This window comes from Pygocentrus nattereri, chromosome 18, assembly GCF_015220715.1.
Source record: "Pygocentrus nattereri isolate fPygNat1 chromosome 18, fPygNat1.pri, whole genome shotgun sequence".
Classification (NCBI taxonomy): Eukaryota; Metazoa; Chordata; class Actinopteri; order Characiformes; family Serrasalmidae; genus Pygocentrus; species Pygocentrus nattereri.
The window spans coordinates 35,080,169-35,102,445 of record NC_051228.1 but is presented as its reverse complement, the minus strand read 5'-3'; the positions used below and the strand labels follow the sequence as shown (position 1 = coordinate 35,102,445).

At 42.1% G+C, this 22,277-nt stretch overlaps 1 protein-coding gene across 2 annotated transcripts in view; it reads right to left on the bottom strand.

Annotated features, from left to right (window-relative positions):
* Positions 1–22,277, bottom strand: part of ttc3 (tetratricopeptide repeat domain 3) — a 55,892-nt gene that overhangs the window by 28,040 nt on the left and 5,575 nt on the right. For both annotated transcript variants that reach the window (XM_017691383.2, XM_037547205.1), the window contains 12 exons: positions 16,012–16,090; positions 15,697–15,762; positions 14,678–14,807; positions 11,424–11,509; positions 10,838–10,932; positions 10,649–10,711; positions 9,088–9,142; positions 8,812–8,974; positions 5,331–5,379; positions 5,150–5,246; positions 4,449–4,485; positions 2,397–2,448 (listed from right to left, as the gene is read on the bottom strand). In XM_017691383.2, coding sequence (XP_017546872.2) covers positions 2,397–2,448; positions 4,449–4,485; positions 5,150–5,246; positions 5,331–5,379; positions 8,812–8,974; positions 9,088–9,142; positions 10,649–10,711; positions 10,838–10,932; positions 11,424–11,509; positions 14,678–14,807; positions 15,697–15,762; positions 16,012–16,090 — 972 coding nt within the window. The remainder of the gene's footprint in view (positions 1–2,396; positions 2,449–4,448; positions 4,486–5,149; positions 5,247–5,330; positions 5,380–8,811; positions 8,975–9,087; positions 9,143–10,648; positions 10,712–10,837; positions 10,933–11,423; positions 11,510–14,677; positions 14,808–15,696; positions 15,763–16,011; positions 16,091–22,277) is intronic.

Sequence of the window (22,277 nt, the reverse complement as noted above, 5' to 3'; positions counted from 1 at the left end):
AACCCATTCCATGGAGCTCTCTACGCTGTTCTTGAGCTGATCTGAAGGCCACATGAAGTTTGGAGGTCTGTAGCGATTAACTCTGCAGAAAGTTGGTGACCTCTGTGCACTATGCCCCTCAGCATCCGCTGACCCTGCTCTGTCATTTTACGTGGCCGACCACTTTGTGGCTGAGTTGCTGTCGTTCCCAATCGCTTCCACTTTGTTATAATCCCACTGACAGTTGACTGTGGAATGTTTAGTAGTGAGGAAATTTCACGACTGGACTTGTTGCACGGGTGGCGTCCGATCACGTTACCACACTGGAATTCACTGAGCTCCTGAGAGTGACCCATTCTTTCACTAATGTCTGTAGAAGCAGTCTGCAGGCCGAGGGGCTTGGCTTTATACACCTGTGGCCACGGAAGTGACTGGAACACTTGAATTCAATGATTTGGATGGGTGACTAAATACATTTGGAAATACAGTGTATGTATATATAACTAACTATATATAACAAACTTTAAGCAAAACATTTCTCTTCAATTTAGCATTTAATTAAAACTCGTATTTACCTTTTAATTTGATCCGTGTCATTTTCTTACATGATTCTAAATGAACAGTAATCATTTCTTGTATTACTGTTCAGCTTTATCACCTGTCTGTAAAGCACCTTAACCTGCTACCAGCATTAAAAGTGCTATATAATCAAAAATTATTATGATACACACCTCAACACACACTCTTTATACACTTGACACTAAAGGTGAACGAATGAGTTACAAGTGATCATGATTTAGACTGTTTTTTTGCTTTGTACTATATTTCGGATTAATACACCCTTTGACTTTGGATTTCTTCATCTGGGAAATCATTCTTTAGACTTAGGTCAAAATGATATGAAATTTATATATATAAAAATAAAAGAGCCCTGGAGACCAGAACTTGTGTACGTTTTTAAATTACCTATTTGTTTTTGTTACTTCCTCTCTTCTTAATGAAAGACTATGCTTCCCCTTTTGTAATGTAAATAGTTTTATTTTTCCTCTTCTTTCAACGAGCTTATCTGAAGGGAAAGTCCGTTTTTTTTCTCCCTTCCTTTCCTCCTCTATATAGTCATTTATTTATTTATTTATTTCTCTTACTATTTTTATTATTAGTAGTAAGTTTCTTCTTTAAAAGGAATATTGATTTGGATGGTATTGTCAAAATATGCTTACCATAAGAGGCGCAAAGATTAGAAAAAGAGGTTTGTGTATACACTCACCGGCCACTTTATTAGGTACACCTTGCTAGTAAAAGGATGGACCCCCTTTTGCCTTCAGAACTGCCTTAATACTTCGTGCTATACTTTTAACAAGGTGTTGGAAACGTTCCTCAGAGATTCTGGTTGGTTATTTGAGTTCCTGCTGCCTTTCTATCATCTGGAACCAGTCTGTCCATTCTCCTCTGACCTCTCACATCAACAAGGCGTTTTCGTCCACACAACTGACCGCTCACTGGATATTTCCTCTTTTTCGGACCGTTCTCTGTAAACCCTGGAGATGGTTGTGTGTGAAAATCCCAGCAGATCAGCAGTTTCTGAAATACTCAGACCAGCCCGTCTGGCACCAACAACCACGCCACGTTCAAAGCCCCTTAAATCCCCTTTCTTCCCCATTTCTGATGCTCGGTCTGCACTTCAAGTTGTCCTGACCACCTCTACAGGCCTAAATGCAGTTGCAGTCATGTGATTGGCTGATTAGCTGTGTGTGTTAACAAGCAGCTGAACATATAACTAATAAAGTGGCCGGTGAGTGAGTGTATGTAATTAGGTATTTATGTGTGTATATTCTTGATAATGTGATAATTGTAGACCCCCCCCCCCCCCCCCAAAAAAAAAAAAAATTAAAATAGACTTTTCTGGGGGCCATGAACTGGAAAACGAATGTAAAGTCTGTCCTATTAACCCCCTGTGTGAGAACAAGGGCCAGAGACGGGACACCAACAGCCCCGGCCACTCCAAACACCTGAGCACCCCGAGCCCCGCACAACGAAACAAAAGTGAAAGTACCTAAAGAAGAACAGCGAGCACAGTAAACGGCTACAGGCTGTAAAACTGACCTATTCTGAGCTAAAATGCGGTGTAAACTGCGGTAAAATAACCGGAGAAAGAGAATAAACTGCTAACAGGTCTTCAAAGTTTATGCTAACTGGCTTGTTTACATCCCGCTAACGCTGCCGACTCTTCCCGCGGTTAGAAAGGGAAACAAAAGCTCAGCGGTGTCCGTTCCGCTGGAAAAACACCGTTCTCCTTCCTTATTTTCCTTTAACCAGATCATAAAGAAGTGCTATTCGGCGGTTTAGTAATAAAAAAAATAAATAATAAAAAATAAAAAAACAGACGTTGGCGAGAAACAAACATTAGCTTGACTTACATTTTAACGTCTTTCTGGGCTTGTGAAGTCTCCTCGGTGGTCCTGGGCTTCCCTGAAAGCACAGAGGTGAATATCTGAAACATGGGATTAAACATCTGAGGACCAAGGTAGCGCTACCTGCCCTGCCCTGCCCGGCTCTGCTCTGCGGGGAGTGCTGGCTGAGACGCCACTCCCTCAGAACTATGCTCACCTCGCAGGACCTGCACGGCGGCCAACCTGGCTGTGTGGGTATTCAGAGAGCAGCCCCGAGGCGGAGGACTGACCTGCGATCAGACTCCTGCGAGTTTATCACGGTCGAGGTCACAAAAACTGATTCTAGATCAGCACGTTCACTCCCGACGATCACAGGCCCAGGAAAATAACCTCAACGGATCTTTCCACAGAAAGGCGCGATGTCATCGGGCGCTCTCGACTAGCCGAGTAAAAAAAAAACCTTGAAAACTCGCAAAATCTCGGCGAAGATAAACTAACTAAGCTACAACAGCGGCTCACGATCACACAAAAACAATGAGAGCAGATCGCCTGACGTTTCCCGGAGCTGCGCTCCGACCTAACCAGCAAGTTATGCTTCTGCGAGTTTATGCTTCAACAGTTCCGCGTTTCAGGGACGCTCGTCGTCATCAGACTGACGAGGTGGGTTCCTGTGACCGCAGCTGAATGAAGTCTTAACTTCACTGGGTGTTGTGTGCTGCTGGTTCTGCTGTAGCTGTTTATGGGTTTTTGGACATTAGCGCTCGATTCAAATCGAGCCACAGCGAAACAAACAGCAGCAAGGCGACCGTGAGAGAAGCGAGCTATGGCCCCGGGGCCGAGAGCGGACCTCTCAGGGTCGGGACCCTGTCAGAGTTCAGGCAGGAGTGTCATCTGTCAGGCGGGAGTGACTCAACACGCCTTTTCATTAAACCACACAAGGGAATAAAGAGTCAGACAGAGAAAGAGAGAAAAAAGCGAGCTTAAACACGTTCGACCACACAGCTCTGCATGTTTTATTACACACAGGACCACGATTCACGATTTTATATATATAAAATATATATATATATATATATAAATATAAATAAACACACATTTATTACACACACACACACACACACACACATATATAAATAAACACACATTTATTACACACACACACACACACACATATATAAATAAACACACATTTATTACACACACACACACACACACACACACACACACACCTAATATCTCCATTTTTGTCATTTTCAGTTTTCGGCTATTTGAAAATGCCTCTTGTCCTCTACCTTCTGTGTAAATTTCATGTAGAATGAACCAAAACAAAACTGTTGTTTTCCTTCCTCTGTAAAGGAGATACGAGGTTTTCTTCCAACAATATGTGACATACACATACAGGTCGAGCATTCTGTTTTTTGTTTATATATTATTTATTACACACACACACACAGCTCAGCTGATCAGGCATAACATTCTGACCACCTCCTTGTTTCTGCGCTCAGTGTCCACTTTATCAGCTCCACTTACTGTATAGCTGCACTTTGTAGTTCTACAGTTACAGACTGTAGTCCATCTGTTTCTCTGATACTTTGTTAGCCCCCTTTTACCCCGTTCTTCAGTGCACGGGACCCCCACAGAGCAGGTATTATTTGGTTGGTGGATCATTCGCATTTGATGACCAATACAAACTGTGCAGAAACAGATGAGCTGCTGTCTCAGACTGATGGACCAACAGCATTCATGTGTGTAAGAGTGGTCCTGAGCATGTGTATGTGTGTATATGTATCATCCTGTCCAAAGAAAAACAAGCATTTCCAAAATATTAACTTTACAGGAGGAGGAAAAAAACGGTTACATTTTACTGTAAGTCAATGTAAATAAATGTTATTCTAAGTGATTTTAGAGCATTTCTATTGGTCCACTCATCGTGAAATATTCACACAACCTAACAGGACAGCTGGTGTGTTGAAATGAAGTAGTAACTATAAATATTGATAAAATTGGAGATCTAGATACCCACCTACCTACACAAGGGACTCTAAATAAAATTTCTGCACTGAGGCAACCGAAACTCACCTGAGGGTTCCTGCTGCTCCGTCCTTTCTTCTGCTTTCTGGTACACAAGAACACAACTAGTTTACTTCCAGAATCAAATCTCATTTAAACTGCAGCACTTATTTAATTTACATTTTCCTTGTTCATTTTGTGAAAATAACCACAAAAGGAAAAAAAAAAAAGAAGTTGTCTGACCTTAACTCTCCAGGACCAGGATTTGGGCATCACTATCTTGGGGCATTAAAAACATGAACAGTTTCCGGGTCTGAAGCCCCAGTCCCCAATCCTGATCCTGGAGATTTCAGATCCAGCAAAACTGGCTTCGGTATTCAGACGCTTCTGAAGGCCTTCATTACCTGGATCAGGTGTGTTTGATTCTCCAAGGTAATGAAAGCCTTCAGTGTAATCTGAGCATTAGGGCCTGTTGTGTCGGATCCCGGCTCTCCAGAGTGGCAGCACTCTGGTACCAGGGTTTAATGTAAACTGCTGATTTAAGTGCGTCACAGACTTTGCTAAAATGACCTATATATTTATTAGTTTTGCAGCATAACTGCTTTTATGACCACACTTAACATTGTTTTTGTGACTAAATGTCTTCCATGAACACTTCCTTGCTTCACTCAAGTTCTCAGTAAGGCCATTTAAGCCCATGTTGTACACTATGCAATTACCATCAACCCTAATAATAAACTCGAAGGAAGTTGTGTTGTTGGGATTCTCACCTTGATCTCCTCAGCACAAGATCCAGGAGCTGCCTCAGCATCTTTCTGAGAATTTACTTGTTGGACTGAGGAATCGAGTCCACATGCTCCTTCATGTCTGAGTGTCAGAAATCAACGTCAGCAAAACAAACAAACAGTTATTATTTTAACCCAACTGAAACGGGTTAATACAGAAAAATACCTTTTACTGAATCCTTTCTTTGTTTCTGTTTTCTTCGGTTTACCTTCAGCTTTGAAACAAAAATAAATAAATAAATTATGACAAACTGAACAGATATCCCGAGAGAAACACACATCGCTACTGTTACAGCAAAACCTCGTATCTCCAAAATGGTAACTTTACAGGAGAAGGAAAAAACCTTTTTTACTTTTAATGTAAGTCAATGGAACCAGAATTTTTACCAAGTCATTTTGGGCTGTTTCCGTTGGTACATTCATCACGAAGGTTAAATCCAATGTAAAGCGCAACAGGTACTTTCAGATCATGTGAAAAAATGAACAACAACAAAAAAGTGGAGATACAAGGTTTTGTTCTGACAGCAGCGATATAACTTCTAGCTAATGAATGGTTTTCTACGGAGCTCCACTGGTGACATCCTGTATAAATAAAAAATAACGCGTGGCTTATTAACGCGTGGGAACGAGATCCTAATGTGTGGCCACGACTAAGTAAGACGTGGGAACAAGATAATTGAGTCGTGGCCACGACTTAGTAAAGCATGGGAACGAGATCGTAATGCGTGGCCATGTCTTAGTAAGCCGTGATCTCGTTCCCATGCCTTACTAAGTCGTGGCCACGCATCAGGATCTCATTTCCCATGTGTTAATAAGTTGTGGCCACACATTATTTATTATTTATACAGGATGTCACCAGCGGGGCTCCGTAGCGTTCCAACAATACTTGGCCGAGTTACCCACCTCCTGTCTAACTACCCGCCGCAGGTCATGGGTTAGTAAGCCAAGTAAACAAATTTACCAAATCAATAACTTGGAACTATTTTATCGCCCACGTCTCTCCTCACCGTAGTACTCTGCCCCTGTGGGCGGAGACTGTACTGTGTGAACGTAACGGACTGGATTCACTCAGACATGTAAACCATAAAGACCTCTTTTGTAAATAGTAGTATCATGAATTAGGACTTTGCACTGTGTTTGGCTTTGTTGGCGCCTGATGTCAGCTGTGCTTCTTCACGTTAGCTGTCCCGCCACATATCACACGCGTTTTTGAGGGGTGCTTTTTGAGGTCAATTTCAATGAGAGGCACACATTTGCTCGCCGGTAGTGTGTGGGAAAGGAGGGGGGGGATTAAAGGCCGATTTATAGTCCAGGCGACAAGCGTCGTTCGACGTAAAACAGACAAAATTAGTGTCTGTGTGTAGCAGACCTTGTCGCGTACCACTAAAATCTGGAAAGGGCGCAGACGCTGTTGCACTCTGATTGAACAGAAACTCAAAGGTCTATGTTCTGGATTGTTGCTATGGTCACGGTGTGCGGCTGTGTTTACTTTCTTGCTGATTCAGTGCCGTGAGAAACAGAACGGGTTGCCAGCTATTCAGAACCTGGATCAATATGGATTTATAAGACGGTTTGTTTTCATTTTCAAACATTTTTTCCGCGACTGCAATCACTTTCACACGGAATTTTCTGGGAAAACTGTAAATCTGGCAACCCTGCTTGAAAACAAGCGCCTCTCATTGAAATATATTTAGAAAGCACCCAAGCCTCCCAAAAACACGCAGTGTGATATGTGGTGGGATAACGAGGAGAAGCGCACCTAAAAACAGCGGCAACAAACCAAAACACAGGCCAAAGCCCTAATTTCTGATTTTACTATTATTTCTGGTTGCAGCGTCGCTGTAACAGCTATTTTCAGGTTGTTCTGTGCGGTTTCATTGCTGCTTCTGTAGCTGTGCTTTCATACAGGTTTTTAATAGAAAACACACACAAACCACTTTCTATGCCTGTCACGATTGGCTCCTCCCACTCCTCCATGTGCTTTTGTGTTTACTTTTTATCGTCCATGTGATTCTTTGTTTGGTTTCCTCCCGGTTCTGCCCCTTGTTTCTTGTCTCCGCCCTCGATTGTTACCTGTTGTCCACCTGTGTCTTGTGAACCCTCGTTAGCCCTCTTGTATTTAAGCCCTGTGTTTTCGTTAGTCTAGTGCTGGGCTTTGTTCGATCATGCTGTTTGATCGTGTTGGCTGTATTGTATTGTATTCTCGTGGTGTTCGGTTCTTGTTTGAGGTTGTGTGTTCATTTCGTCATGTCTGTCCCTCCTGTTCTCCGTATCGGCTGTTTGAACCTGGACCGTTTTGACTATGACCCTGGATTTGCCCTTAATAAAAGTCGCTTATCTCCGCGTATGCGTCCACCTCCTCGCTCCCCAACGTTACAGAGCCAACGAGTTGAAAGCCTACAGCGCTTTTTTGTCGCCTGGACTATAAACTGGCCTTAAGGCCTTGCCACCACAGCCAGTTTACGGGAAGCCTGGCCACTTCATATTTCTTCCGTTACATCTAAAACATCTTTTAATTTTGGAAAGTAGAAGGATATACTTCTTTAAAAAATGCAATGAAAACTTGTCTGTGTATATGCTTTGGGCAGCAGGACGCCAGCGTTACTGCTACTGATTGCTGACTGGTTGACATTACTGCTAGTACTGATTGGCTGGTGAGCGGAGCAGCTCACTGGCTGAGCCAAGGCTCCCACTTGCTGACATCATGACTATACATACAATGCCATTATAAAGTCCTATAACTGGAGCTAAAAATCACTCAGAAATATAACAGTGGTGGTTTATATACTGAAAAAACACTGAAATGAATGTTCTTCTATATAAAAACATTTCAGAATGTACAAACTATGACTTCGCTCAAATGCTCCATATCAACCCTTTCATTTAGGACTCGTGCCAAATTGTGTCGCTGTCAACAATTCTCTTTCCCACATCCTCAGAGAGTTCTTTACCATGATTTGCCATGCTGAATATCCAGTGGTCAGTATGAGTGAATTGCACCTAAAACAGCAGATTTAACAGCCCTGCTCCCCATTCACACCAGGAACCTTGGAACTCTAACGAGTCACGTGACACCAGGGAGGGACGACGACACAAATGGGCACAATGTGGACATGTTCGCTGTGAGGTGGACTCACTTGGTTTGCCAGCTATTTCGACAATAATGGCTGTGCGTTGAGTTCTTTTGAGAGGACAGTAAATCTCGAAAAGATGAAATAAAATATTTGTAGAAATGTGAGGGGTGTACTCACTTAGACTGCAAGTCTAAGTACTGGGAACCTGGCCTAAAGACGGCAACTGATGGCTAACTGATTAGATTTGTACTGCCCACACCAGGTTCTGCAATATTTTGATAACAAGATCCTGCTTATTTTAGATTGGCTGTCGATATTTATCAGATCTAAAAAAAAAAGAAATAATACAAATGATGTTATTAAGCTACTAACCACCTAAACATGCCATTTGAGACTGTTTAACAACTCAATATGGTTTGTCAAGTGTGTTAATTTAAGCATGTCTTGTAGCACCAGTACCAAACTTGACGCTGAACATGTCTTGGCTGACTGATGAAAGCTGGGAAAAGTGAGCCATTTCATTTTTGGCAGGAGCACTGCTTTCCTTACCCAGCATTCTCGCTCTGCCCTTACCTTTTACTTCATAAGGCTCCATCATAAAGCGGCTGTACTGCTGACAGAGGTCTCTCATTCCTTCTGGATCAGCACTGCAAAAGTTCTGAGCTACCATATTGGCTTCCAATGCTTTCTCTTTATCTCCCAGAAAGAATAAAGCATCACAGAAGCGATAATGGCCCTGGAATATATGAAGGAATTGACAAAAACAGAAATTAACAGGAAAATAAAGTAAAGAAGTTCATGAAAGTTTGCACGCTGCAGACTCGGGGCGAAACAGCAGAAGAGGCTTACCTTTGCCCAGTCTCTTTTCAGAATAATAGCTCTCTTGCCATCACCCACTGCTTTCCTGAAACGGATGAAAAACAGCTTAACCCTCCTAATATCTCAGAGATCAATTTAAACCCCATTCAGTGTTAAATGCTTCATATGCATTCCATTAAATCAGAAAAACACAACCTTAAAACTATAATATATTTTGAACGTTCCATGTTGTTCACATTTTGTACATATCAGTGTTCTTTGGGGTCATTTTGACCTCAGGCCGTTTTAGCTGTATGAAACATGAGATATATTAACATCTTACACGCATTTGCTTTGGATTATACTGGGGACACTATAACATGCAATTTTATAATCTTCAAAAAAATAAAAATAAAATACAATAAAATAAAACTCACACACCATGTACCTTCTGCTTTAGGGCCCTAACCTCACATAACCTACATGTGATACCACGAGAACCACTGAAAGGTCACACAACATGGGGCTGGGTAAAACATAATTCCAATGAGAACTTTGATATTTTCCACAGCAAAATATAATTCCAGGAAGGACATATCGTTCACACAACACAGGGGAAGAGCAAACATATTGCGGCGTCAACCACGGGCTATGCTACTGTGAGGAGATCAGGAGGTGTGGGCATGCAAGGTGGATCCCGGTAAGAAAACTGCTGTGGTTACTAGAGTAGTTGTGTTACTCTGAGTAAACTGCATCCAGGGCGGTTGGATTCTGACACTCCTCATATGTTGCATCCTTCCTTTGTTTCATGTTGTAGTAGCGCTGGACTGAGCACTTCTTGTTCAAAATAACAAAACAACGTTTTCCATATCTGCTTCTACGGCAATGCCACAGTGTTGTCAGAAGTGGGAAACAAATTAAACTCCACTCTCCACTTAACGGACGGCCAGACAGAAGCTCCTGGAGATTTGGAGGCTAAAGGGAAAGTAATACCTTTGTCAAAATCTTCAACGCTGGAGATAATGGAGAAAATGGGAGGTGGAGGAGAGAAGGGCTGCTGCTGCTGTCATTACCCCCAGTAAGGAGAACACAGCGCTCAGTCTCTCCAATCACTGATGGATAGGACGCTCACACAGCGGTTGTTCCGCGGCCTACCAGCTTCAGAGCAAAAGCTGAGGAGCCGAGGAGCCCCTGCGACAAGGACACGGAACCGAGAGAGGACTGGTGGTATGGAACAGGCACCCTGCGGCACTTGTGCTGCCCGGGACTTGGGACTCACCACAGGCACTTTGTTCGGACTGCGTGCGCTGCCAGAACGGCTGACCTTTGAGTGGGGAGCCATGTCATGTAATGTGTATTGCGGATGTATGGGGGGCTGTGATGGGGGTTATGTTTTTTTTTAAAGGCTATTTAGGTAGTCACCAAAACCTGACACAATACTGGGTAACAATTTTAATTACAATTCTTTTTCTGGAGGTTTAAACTGCTGGGATCAAATTGCTCCCTAAAACAAAAAATGTTAGTAAATCTGAAGATGAAAGGAGGGTTAACAAAGTTTTAGTAGATACACATTAAAGTCTTTAAAGGCATTAGCTTTTTCGCATCAACTTACAGATATTTTTCACATCGAAGAAAGCAGAGAGCTCTGTTACCATACAGCAGGTGGTTGTTGGTACTGAAAGGAAGAATATGCTTACAATGAGCAAGTTCACAGTTACGACATGAAGTTACATGATGTAGCTACAAAGCTTCTCATGTATAAGGCTGAGACACATGAACTCAAACTGAATCCAAAACTTACTGGTACTTAATAGCTTTTGTGTACCACTTCACTGCTAGATCATATTTTTTCTTTTGGAACTGTTCATTCCCTTTGTTCTTCATTTCTTCACTTTTCTGAGAAAACAAAGAAGATATGTGGGTTAGAGCGAAATACTGAAGACTGTATACTTTTAATCAGTGATCCGAGTTGTAAAACACTGATTTCAACAAACTGTACTGCCCCTCACTTTGAAAGCACTACTGCCGTGACATCTTTGAAGTGGAACTTCCCTTTTTCATATAGCACTTGTTAACATCAGCTACCCTTTATTGTGTGTCTGGACATTTCATAACAAATGCACTAAAGGAAATGGTCAAAAAAAGTACACGGAATGAACCTGTGTACAATAATGTACATTAAAGTGAACAAAACCTTTTTTCCCACCTTTTCTTTGATATGTTTTTAATACAGTATACTTATTAAACAGCCTAACTACCCAGATTATTGTAAATCTTTAAGACAAAGCTCAAACTAGTGATACAACACCTATGAAATGAGTGTTTGCAAACAGATCCCAAATGAACACTTATCAAAATCCTAATCAGGAGTAACTTGGACTTCCAACCTGTAAACTCCACGGCTCTGGCTCTACTGACAGCTCTCTTATCATCTTCTTTTTGCTGCATGACACCACCTGAACATAGCGAGCATCTGAGGACATGTGGGAAGAAAAAAAATAATCAAAACTAAGTTATCATTCATTCCGTTTCCAGCAGTCAACATCTGAGTGAATAAAGGAACTGATGTTGGGCTGGGGAATGAACTCTCTCCACACTAGTCAGACGGTATCCTGGGCCACACGAGGTCGATGAATTGCTTATGTTAGAAATATAAATCAGACCTTCGAGTTAGTTTGTTTATTTCCACATCACATTTGTAATACGTCTAATATGTAACAAACCAATGACTATAGTATAATCTGTCATTAAACTATGATCACATTGTTTAACACTGTAAATTCAGTCATGCACAAAAATTTTATCATATTATGTTGACAACACTTAGGCACATATTAATGTTTTGTTTGTAGTTTTCTGAATATATATATATATATATATATATATATATATATATATGTGTGTGTGTGTGTGTGTGTGTGTGTGTGTATATATATATATATATACACACACACACACACACACACACACACACACACACACACACACACACACACATACATACATACACTGCTCAGAAAAATAAAGGGAAACAAAGTTGAATGTGCTGACAACAAAATCACACAAAAATCAATGGAAATCAAATTTATTAACCTGTGTGGATTTGGAGTCACACACAAAATTAAAGTGGAAAAACACACGACAGGCTGATCCAACTTTGATGTAATGTCCTTAAAACAAGTCAAAATGAGGCTCAGTATTGTGTGTGGCCTCCACGTGCCTGTATGACCTCCCTACAACGCCTGGGCATGCTCCTGATGAGGTGGCGGACCTCCCAGACCTGGACTAATCCATCCGCCAACTCCTGGACAGTCTGTAGTGCAACGTGGCGTTGGTGGATGGAGCGAGACATGATGTCCCAGATGTGCTCAATTGGATTCAGGTCTGGGGAACGGGCGGGCCGGTCCATAGCTTCAATGCCTTCATCTTGCAGGAACTGCTGACACACTCCAGCCACATGAGGTCTAGCATTGTCCTGCATTAGGAGGAACCCAGGGCCAACCACGCCAGCATATGGTCTCACAAGGGGTCTGAGGATCTTATCTCGGTACCTAATGGCAGTCAGGCTAGCCTCTGGCGAGCACATGGAGGGCTGTGCGGCCCTCCAAAGAAATGCCACCCCACACCATTATTGACCCACTGCCAAACCGGTCATGCTGAAGGATGTTGCAGGCAGCAGATCGCTCTCCACGGCGTCTCCAGACTCTGTCACATCTCTCACATGTGCTCAGTGTGGACCTGCTTTCATCTGTGAAGAGCTCAGGGCGCCAGTGGCGAATTTGCCAATCCTGGTGTTCTCTGGCAAATGCCAAGCGTCCTGCACGGTGTTGGGCTGTGAGCACAACCCCCATCTGTGGACGTCGGGCCCTCATGCCATCCTCATGGAGTCAGTTTCTAACCGTTTGTGCAGACAAATGCGCATTTGTGGCCTGCTGGAGGTCATTTTGCAGGGCTCTGGCAGTGCTCCTCATGTTCCTCCTTGCACAAAGGCGGAGGTAGCGGTTCTGCTGCTGGGTTGTTGCCCTCCTACAGCCTCCTCCACATCTCCTGGTGTACTGGCTCATCTCCTGGTAGCCCCTCCAGCCTCTGGACACTAAACTGACAGATACAGCAAACCTTCTTGCCACAGCTAGCATTGATGTGCCATCCTGGATGAGCTGCGCTACCTGAGCCACTTGTGTGGGTTGTAGAGTCCGTCTCCTGCTACCACGAGTGTGAAAGCAGCACCAACATTCAAAAGTGACCAAAACATCAGCCAGAAAGTTGTTGAGCGTGTCTTGCTAATTACCAAAAATTTCCACCTGTTTTCTATTCCATTTGCACAACAGCATGTGATCAACAATCAATGTTGCTTCCTAAGTGGACAGTTTACTTGGAGTTATATTGTGTTGTTTAAGTGTTCCCTTTATTTTTTTGAGCAGTGTATATATATATATATATATATATATATATATATATATATATATATATATATACATATACATACATACATACACACACACACACACACACACACACACATATATATATATATATATATATATATATATATATATATATATACATACACACACACACACACACATATATATATATATATATATATATATATATATACACACACACACACACACATATATATATATATATATATATACACACACACACACACATACACACACACATATATATATATATATATATATATATATATATACACACACACACACACACACACACACACATATATATATATATATATATATATATATATATATATATATACACATACATACATATACATACACACACACACACACACACACACACACACATTAAGATTAAGTTTAGATTAAGTGACCCTTATTAGTCCCACAACAGGGAAATTTCACCTCCGCATTTAACCCATCCGTGAAGTGAAACACCACATACACTCTAGTGAGCACACACACTAGGGGGCAGTGAGCACACTTGCCCGGAGTGGTGGGCAGCCCAATCCGCAGTGCCCGGGTCAGTGTAGCCAAAATTTTATATCAAGGTATTCTATAAAAAAAAAAACAATTGCTGGTGCTTTTGGTATGTTGACACTTTTGTGCTTTAGGTATAAAATTATAGTTTTTTTTCTTCCAATAAAACCATTTCGATGCTTTAAAAAGCCCCATTTTTGTTCACAATGTCTACTTATTTTAGAAAGTCCCTTCATCTTTAATAAGAACCATATTTAACAACTGAAAATAATTTTATTGTACAAAACAGTAAATCAGAATAATAACAAGCAGTCTGGTTAATCTTTTATGTCTCTCCTTCAGTAAGTTCACTTAACAGCGCAAGGTGATTGAGGGAGAGTTGCATTTTCATTTTCACTGAAATGCAACTAAAGTATCAATGACAGTCTTTCACTACTTCTTTGTCGGTGTAAAATAACTGACTGCAAGTCATTTGTTGCTGCACAATTTATCAACCACCCTGTCCTTCAATAGAAAGGGACCACCACAGTAGCACATGGGTCATAGTAATTGACTGTAAACCAGCAAAGATCACCTATATGGAAGGTGTTTCGGATTAAAAGGCCATAAGTGTAGATAGAGAGTAAAGATACATAATAAATGGCAACTCCCAGGCTTAACTGCACTTGACTTACACTCAATGAAGATGAACTGCAGAACATGATAGCGTGTTGACTTTGGGCCAAGATCCAGGAGTTTCCTGCTAAAGCCTGGCGGCCCAAATTCCTCAAGCCACTTCACTGCATCCACAAGACAATCCTCTTGCTGCAGAGACAGGTACAGAGAGACAGGCAGTGGGCAAGACAGAAACACAGTAATAAGCATGTCTGAAGTAACTGTGTTCTGTATATAATCCTTCATTATACATAATAGTTAATAATAAAAGCAAATCATCAGTGCATATGTAAAGTTTATTATTCCCATTAATTGAAATAAACAAGCCCTGCCTGATAAGACGCATGTGTAAATATTAATATGGGTAAATATAAAACATGTTGATTCTCATGACACCACAAAACAATGAACTCAAAAGTGGCTGATTTTGCAGCTAGTTGCTGTACATGGAATACACTTTCCAAGCACTTCACTATGACCACCTCCTTGTTTCTACGCTCATTGTCCATTTTATCAGCTCCACTTACTGTATAGCTGCACTTTGTAGTTCTACAGTTACAGACTGTAGTCCATCTGTTTCTCTGATACTTTGTTACCCCCTTTTACCCTGTTCTTCTTTGGTCAGGACCCCCACAGATCAGGTATGAGGTATGGGTGGTGGATCATTCTCAGCACTGCAGTGACACTGATGTGGTGGTGGTGTGTTAGTGTGTGTTGTGCTGGTATGGGTGGATCAGACAGCAATGCTGCTGGACTCTGACGTGGATGTGGTAGAAGTGATGGCAGTGAGGCGGTGTGGTCCATCCCTGACCCACCTGACGTTGTTGAGAAACTCTTCTTAAATTATTTTTAATTATGCACGGCTTCTCCAGCTGGTAAAAACAGCTGACCTGAAACTTTCTCCCACTATTCCATAACAGATCTGTGAAATGTTCCACTGTTTGGTGAGAGTTTGTCATGTTCTGGACATAAAGGACAGCAAAAATCAGCCCAGCTCTACTAGACATAAAATCCCAATAATGCAATTAAACAATCTTACCAGTTTAAAAGAGGTGCTAAATAATACCAGCTCCCTTGCTTTCCTCTCAGCTTCTGTGTCTGCAAGCTATATATATATAGAGAGAGAGAAAAAACACTCAGAATGAGCTTCACTAGCTAGACTAGAAAGTGTCTGCATAGTCCTCCAACTCCAGTCCTATACTCCACCTACACATTTTCACTTGATGCAGGAAAAACACAAAACTGTGCAGCAGTGGGAGTCAAGGACACTGGGATGTTTTAAGGAAAGATTGTGGCCTTTGTTCAAATGTCATTAAAGGACTTTAAAGTCTAGAGGAAAAAATGTAATACATACACATCTTTCTATAGTGTTAAGGATGAGCTCCAGGATTTCAATTCTGTGCAGCCTTTTTAAGCTCAAATCGTTTGAAACACTGAAACAGAGAGAAAAACAGAGCAAGGTCTCACAACATGAACAGCAATGGCAATGCAAAATCTCTAAATAAAACACTACTTTCAGTCAAACAGAGGAAATAAACTGCAAATTTGGTTTATGCCGGTGGGCAAGGTTTCAGGAGTGTAATGATGCACATTTTCGATTCTGAGGTTTGGTTCAATTCGATACTTTATGTATTAAAAACCTCAGCCGCTACGTCATAGCAGGCCGTTCCAAAGTGAAGGAGCCCTCGTATACAGCCTAGAAACATTCGGAGTGATTTCAAGGTCTTTCCAGATGTGTCTTTCCAGGCCTTCAGTTACCCACAGTTCTCCGTGCACAAGTGACACGAAGGAAAAAAAAAAAAACAGCATCACTAAAACGGCGGAAAACAAAGCCACTGGAGCAGAATTTGTTTTAAAATGTAAATTGTTCACAAATTCCACTGATCTGATGCGGCTTAAACTGAGACAACTGTGAAGGGATTTACATTGTACTATTTCATGATCATTGTCATGTGAGCCTTAACAGTCCTGATACCTCCTATTTGAGCATGCGACATGCAAGCGAATCACTAACGAGCCATTTAATGCTTTATTAGGCCTGATCCTCCCAGGTGACGGTGCAAGTTAAATGTACTAATAACATGGTAAACGTGATAGTTTATTAACAGCACTAATATTTTTATATATTTTCCTAGGTTTACCCAGAAATCATATTGAGTTCCAACCTGAAGCCCAGCTGCTCGTGTGTGACTGCTGCAACCAAAGTCTTCTCAATTAAACACACATCAAGTCAAACATCAAGTCAAGCCATCAAGTTCCACTGATGGCTCTTTCAATGAAAGTTATTTCTAGCTACAGCAAATTTGTTAGGTCTCCCCAAAATTACACAATATCACCAATGCTAGTCAAGTCAAGTTTATTTGTATGGCGCTTTTTACAACAATGTTGTCACAAAGCAGCTTTACAGAAGTTTGAAAACACACAGTTACAACATACATCCACCAATGAGCAAGCTGGAGGCGACGGTGGCAAGGACAGACTCCCTCAGACTGGAGGAAGAAACCTTGGGAGGAACCAAGACTCTCAAGGGGAGACCCGTCCTCCTCTGGTAAAACAGTGTTTAAATTTAATAAGCTAAGTACCAAATAGAAGCTAAGAGGATCTCTGTCTGAAGACTGGATGGTAAAGCTTTAGAAACTGCACTGGTAGAGGCGGCCTCTGACTGAGGCGGCCTCTGACTGAGTCTTTATGAAAAGTGGGACTGAGCTGAAACAGTCCCATCCTATCTCAATGCTGGTACATCTGGATGGCACAGTGACGTAACTGAGGGTGTTGCAGTTGGCACAAATGAACAGGACAAAGGAGGGCAAAGGCAAACACAAGCTTCCTCTAAGCCACATGAAGCCAGTCGCTGATTATTTTTGAACTGCTGCTAACACAGCATTAGACAGCTGAACGCACGATTGGCCAGTTCCGTTAAAGAGTAACTACACCCTTTTATTCTGAGCTCCACCCCTGGATCAACTATGAAAACTGCTCAAAAATGGGGGGCGGGGGGGCACCCTGGCAGGAGCACTGCAGTGATGTATGGGTTTGTAGGTGGGGCTGCAAGGGAAACCAGGTGGTCTGGGCTGTTGTGTTTTTTTAGAGCTAGAAAATAAGGAGTGATGGAATCAAATGGTACTTTTGCAACAGAGAGACATTATTGACATTATTTCTCTTCTACCATCCCCATCTTTGACGAGGGAAGGTGTTTCTGATCAGGCAGTGCATCTCGAGCTTTGAGTCACTGACTCAAGCTTACCAGCGTTACATCTGATTCAGTTCCCCTTCAAATTCACGTTCCTTTTCAGAAATCCAACCGTCAGGTGCTCACAGAACAGAAATCAGTGGCAAGCAACACTGGAACTACGGAAAGCAGGGAAAGAGTTTGAGAAAGGCGGCATGGACGAAAGGTTGACACAGTCAGTAAGAATGGAAATTTAACGTTGATCTTTCCTGAACCGTTTCGTTTTCCATAGTTCCGTTGATTTCTGTTCAGTGAGTCACACCCAGGTGTTTGAGTTGTGAAGGGAAACATGAATCGGATGCGATGCCGGCAGCTTTATGGAGACTCAAGGATCCTCACTTAATCGGTCCAACTTCTTTTATTACAAACTAAGCTCAGCTTAACTGGGTTATTTACAGCTGGTACAGACAGCTGGCATATCTCAGCCCTGTGAGGTGGTGCTGGGAGTAATTAGCTCAAGTGAGAGTGATTATCTCCTCACTCTGGGCTCCCATGCTTTCATATTTATGAGTGTGGCATGGCATCAGGGAGTGGTAACGCTGTTTGGCTGATGTACACACTGAGACGCGTCATGATACTTCGGTAAGAAGACACACATCCGTGCCTGTAGCAGAGCTGAACCAGAGGGACGCCGCAGAAGCGGATCTGGCCACGATAAAGACGACGTTTTCACAGTGTGGGAAGATGCGTTTACATTTTAAGCAAGGCTGGTATATTTTATCATTACAGAGCTGTGCATTTCAGGCGTTAATGAAAAAGGTCTTAGGGTTTAGTTACTCTTTAAGACAACTAACAGGCACCTGCCCTGGCCCGGAGTGATGTGGGGAGAGGGCCTCTCAGCCACAGACGGCTGTAGCATCACCGGGGATTGAACTCGTTTTCTCCTAAGCCAACGCTTAGATGGCTGCACCAGCCAGAACCCCACAAATTTGTTTCTTACCAAAGTTCGTCATGTCTTAAATATCGGTTACAAGCAAACCACAGACCTAATGTCAACCGTATCGGTCATATCAGCATCGTCAGCAGCGGAAGACCTTTTAACCAAATAAATCAAATAAATCACAGGGCTGCAACTATCAAATATTTTTGGAATCAAGCATTCTGTCAATTTTTTCATCGATTAATCAAGTAATCGGATAATTCACACTTGTTTTTAAACAACTATATCGACGGTGTGTTATGCAACATGAGAGGCCTCTTAAAATGAGCAAGCAACTGGCTGTTATTCCTCACTCAACACGTTTACTAGATCAAAGCTTAAAACCTCTGGCTTATTGGCTCCAGAACTAAGCCCATTTATTCAACCTTTCTGTGAAACTTTTATGATGTACATGAAAAAAAATACGAAATACAACTTCAGAAACAGGTCAGGCTATTTGTCCTTAGTTTTATCCTAATAAAAAAAGGAAAAAGTGTGTAGTGAACGTAGTCATAAATGAATTCGTCCATCTGTTGCATTTATTATTACTACCTTATGTATGGGGAAAGTGTGTTTTGAGATGTAGCCCATCAGAGTGAGTGAGTGTGTGTGTGTGTGTGTGTGTGTGTGTGCGCGAGAGGGAGAGATGAGGAGAGAGTGCATTTGCTGTCTTGCTACTTATTATGCCTGGTCACTATCGACTCCTAACATGGGCTACAAATAATTACAGATACTGTACGTTCTACCAAGCGCTGGCGATCATATCAGTTAACCATCGTAAACATACGCTGTAGCGGCTCCGAGTCCGCTTGGCGAGGTGCTGCTCATGGAGGATGCTTTTGGTTCAGGTGCTGCAGCATTGACGAAGTACTATTCTGGTGGGCCAGGTCCGTTTTACAGTGTATACACTGCACTACATTGTCCGCCTTGGTCCCACACTTCAGACATTTTCAGCCTTTTACGCAGACCGGTATTTTTAAACAAACTGTGTATGCTGAGAAAATCTGCAACACCACCTTCAGCACCGCAACGTGGAGGCTTGTGACAGCATAAAAAATCAAATAAAACAGTGTCCTGTGACTTTTGACTCACCCTGTAAATTAGTTGGGGAGTGAAAACCTGCAGATATTAGTCTGACAATTAAGGTTCATCCCGTAAATTAAAAGACAAGGATTCTTTTTCCTTTATAAAAACACTGAACACTTAATACCCTAATTCACATATTTGCAAGACCTTTTGTCACGACCACAGCGATAGATTTTCTATCTATGCACTTGAAGGCATTTTACTGAAAATTGCAGAAACAATAACGGAACACATCCGAGTTAGAAATGGGCTGCGTCCAGTGTTTCTCTTGTAAAGTTGAAGCAAAAATACATTAAACCGTTTCCGTTTGGTCGGTCATATCATGCAATGAAATCACTTCCAATTCAGTCATCAACTGCGTCAGATACGGAAACCTAAAGCAGATCAACACACACAAAAGAGGAAGCTAGCACCCAGAAAAAAAATACAAATAACCAAGCTAGTCTGTGTGCATTAAAGTACAGGGTGAGTCAAAAGTCACAGGACAGGTTTAATTTATTTTATTTTTTATTTTATTATCGACTTTTATCTCTGGGGTCATCTCAAACAAACTGTGTATGCTGAGAAAATCAGCAACAAACACCACCGTCAGCACCGCATCGTGGAGGCTTGTGGCAGCACTTCTCCAGAGGTTCTCATGCAGGTTCATAACGATCGGATCCTGCGCCTTCAGCTCTGTGTTCAGCACCAGGGACGGCACACTGAACCCGTCAGATAGCTGTGCATCACAAGCAACGTTCCCAGTTGTCGTCGCAACTTTCTGTGTTGATAACTTTTGAACCACAAGAGATATTGCAAATCTGATTGCGGTAATCGATTTTCCGAGACACTTCCCGTCTTCTTAGATATGCTATATGACCACCTTCCCATTGGAAAAAACTTGCCCTTGATCCAATATGACGGCTTTCAAGATGCTGGCCATGTTCCGGACATATCCTAAAAGATAAGCCCCCTCACCCATCACTTGCTGGGGTATTCAGATCTGTCATTTTCCCTTTCGTTTCTGAAATAAAACGGTGTCCTGTGACTTTTGACTCACCCTGTGTGTGCAGCCCTATTAAATGGATAATTTAGAGCAGCTGGGCCAACAGCTTGAAACTGCGGCTCACTTAGCCAGCGCTGCTTTTCTCTCTGCTAAACTAAAACAGAATGAGCTGAAAAGCAGACAGCAATGCACTTATTTTTGATTTTAACAGGATATTAGTATCTCACCGTGCCGAGTGCCTGCCTTGAATGCACTGTATATTCTCTAAATTTCTCTACAGAGAAAACCAGCTTTTCAGACGCCATTGAAGTGTTTTCTTTTCACATCTTTTATGTTTTTTAGGTCATGCACAACCTTGCATTGCAGCCTCTGCTATTCTGCATTTCCCTTCATCAATCAAGTGACATAAAAGGGATGTGCGATCGTCATCAAGACAACCAAGCAATAACTTGATTCATGGATATCATATTATCAACGTTACCGATCGGTGAGCTGCTGCAGAACAAAAGCAGCAGCAAAGAGGAAATCTACAGTTCCCCTCCAAACAAGATGTGACACATCAGTATGACCGTAAGAGGCTAAAACGGTTGAGAAGTTGGAACATGCAGCCACTGTTTTAGGAAACGACGGAGACGAACAACCTGCTTCCACTTCATTTCACATTCAGATTCAAGCTGAACTATTGAAGGTGAAATGAATAAATACTGGTGAAGCTTTTTGGCACAATCATATTTTACAAACTGCAATGTGTTTTAAATAGAAAAACGCCTAAGAAAAGGTCTTTCTTCAGGGTCAATTTGAAGAGATTAAGCATTAGTGACTCTTATTAGTCCCACGATGGGGAAATTTCACCTCCGCATTTAAGCGATCCATGCAGTGAAACCCTCATACACACTAGTGAAAGCACACACACTAGGGGGCAGTGAGCACACTTGTCCGGAGCGGTTGGCCTATCCACAGCGCCCTGGGAGCAGTTGGGGTGTAGGTGTCTTGCTCAAGGGCACTTCAGTCACGTACTGTCTGCTCAGGGGATTGAACTGGCGACCTTCCGGTCACAGGGCTGGTTCCCTAACAGCACTGATACAATGCACCGTTACATCCCTGGTCAATTCTCGATATTTCGTAAAAACCCAAGTAACCAATGCCCTTATATGTGACACTGATCAAGTGAAGCAGTCCACCAAAGCAGTACCTTCCATGGCCTTTTCTTACTGTTAACTAGGGCTGAATGGTTTGAGGACATCTAATTGTGCTTTTTCTCCAACTTATACTGCAACATACTTTTTTAGCTTGACTGCTGAATGGCCAAACTGCCAGTAAGTTGTGGTTGTGATGTGAAAACCTCGGACTGGTCCAACATCATTTCTGACAATGAAGAACCGTCTTTTTGTGTGTACAATG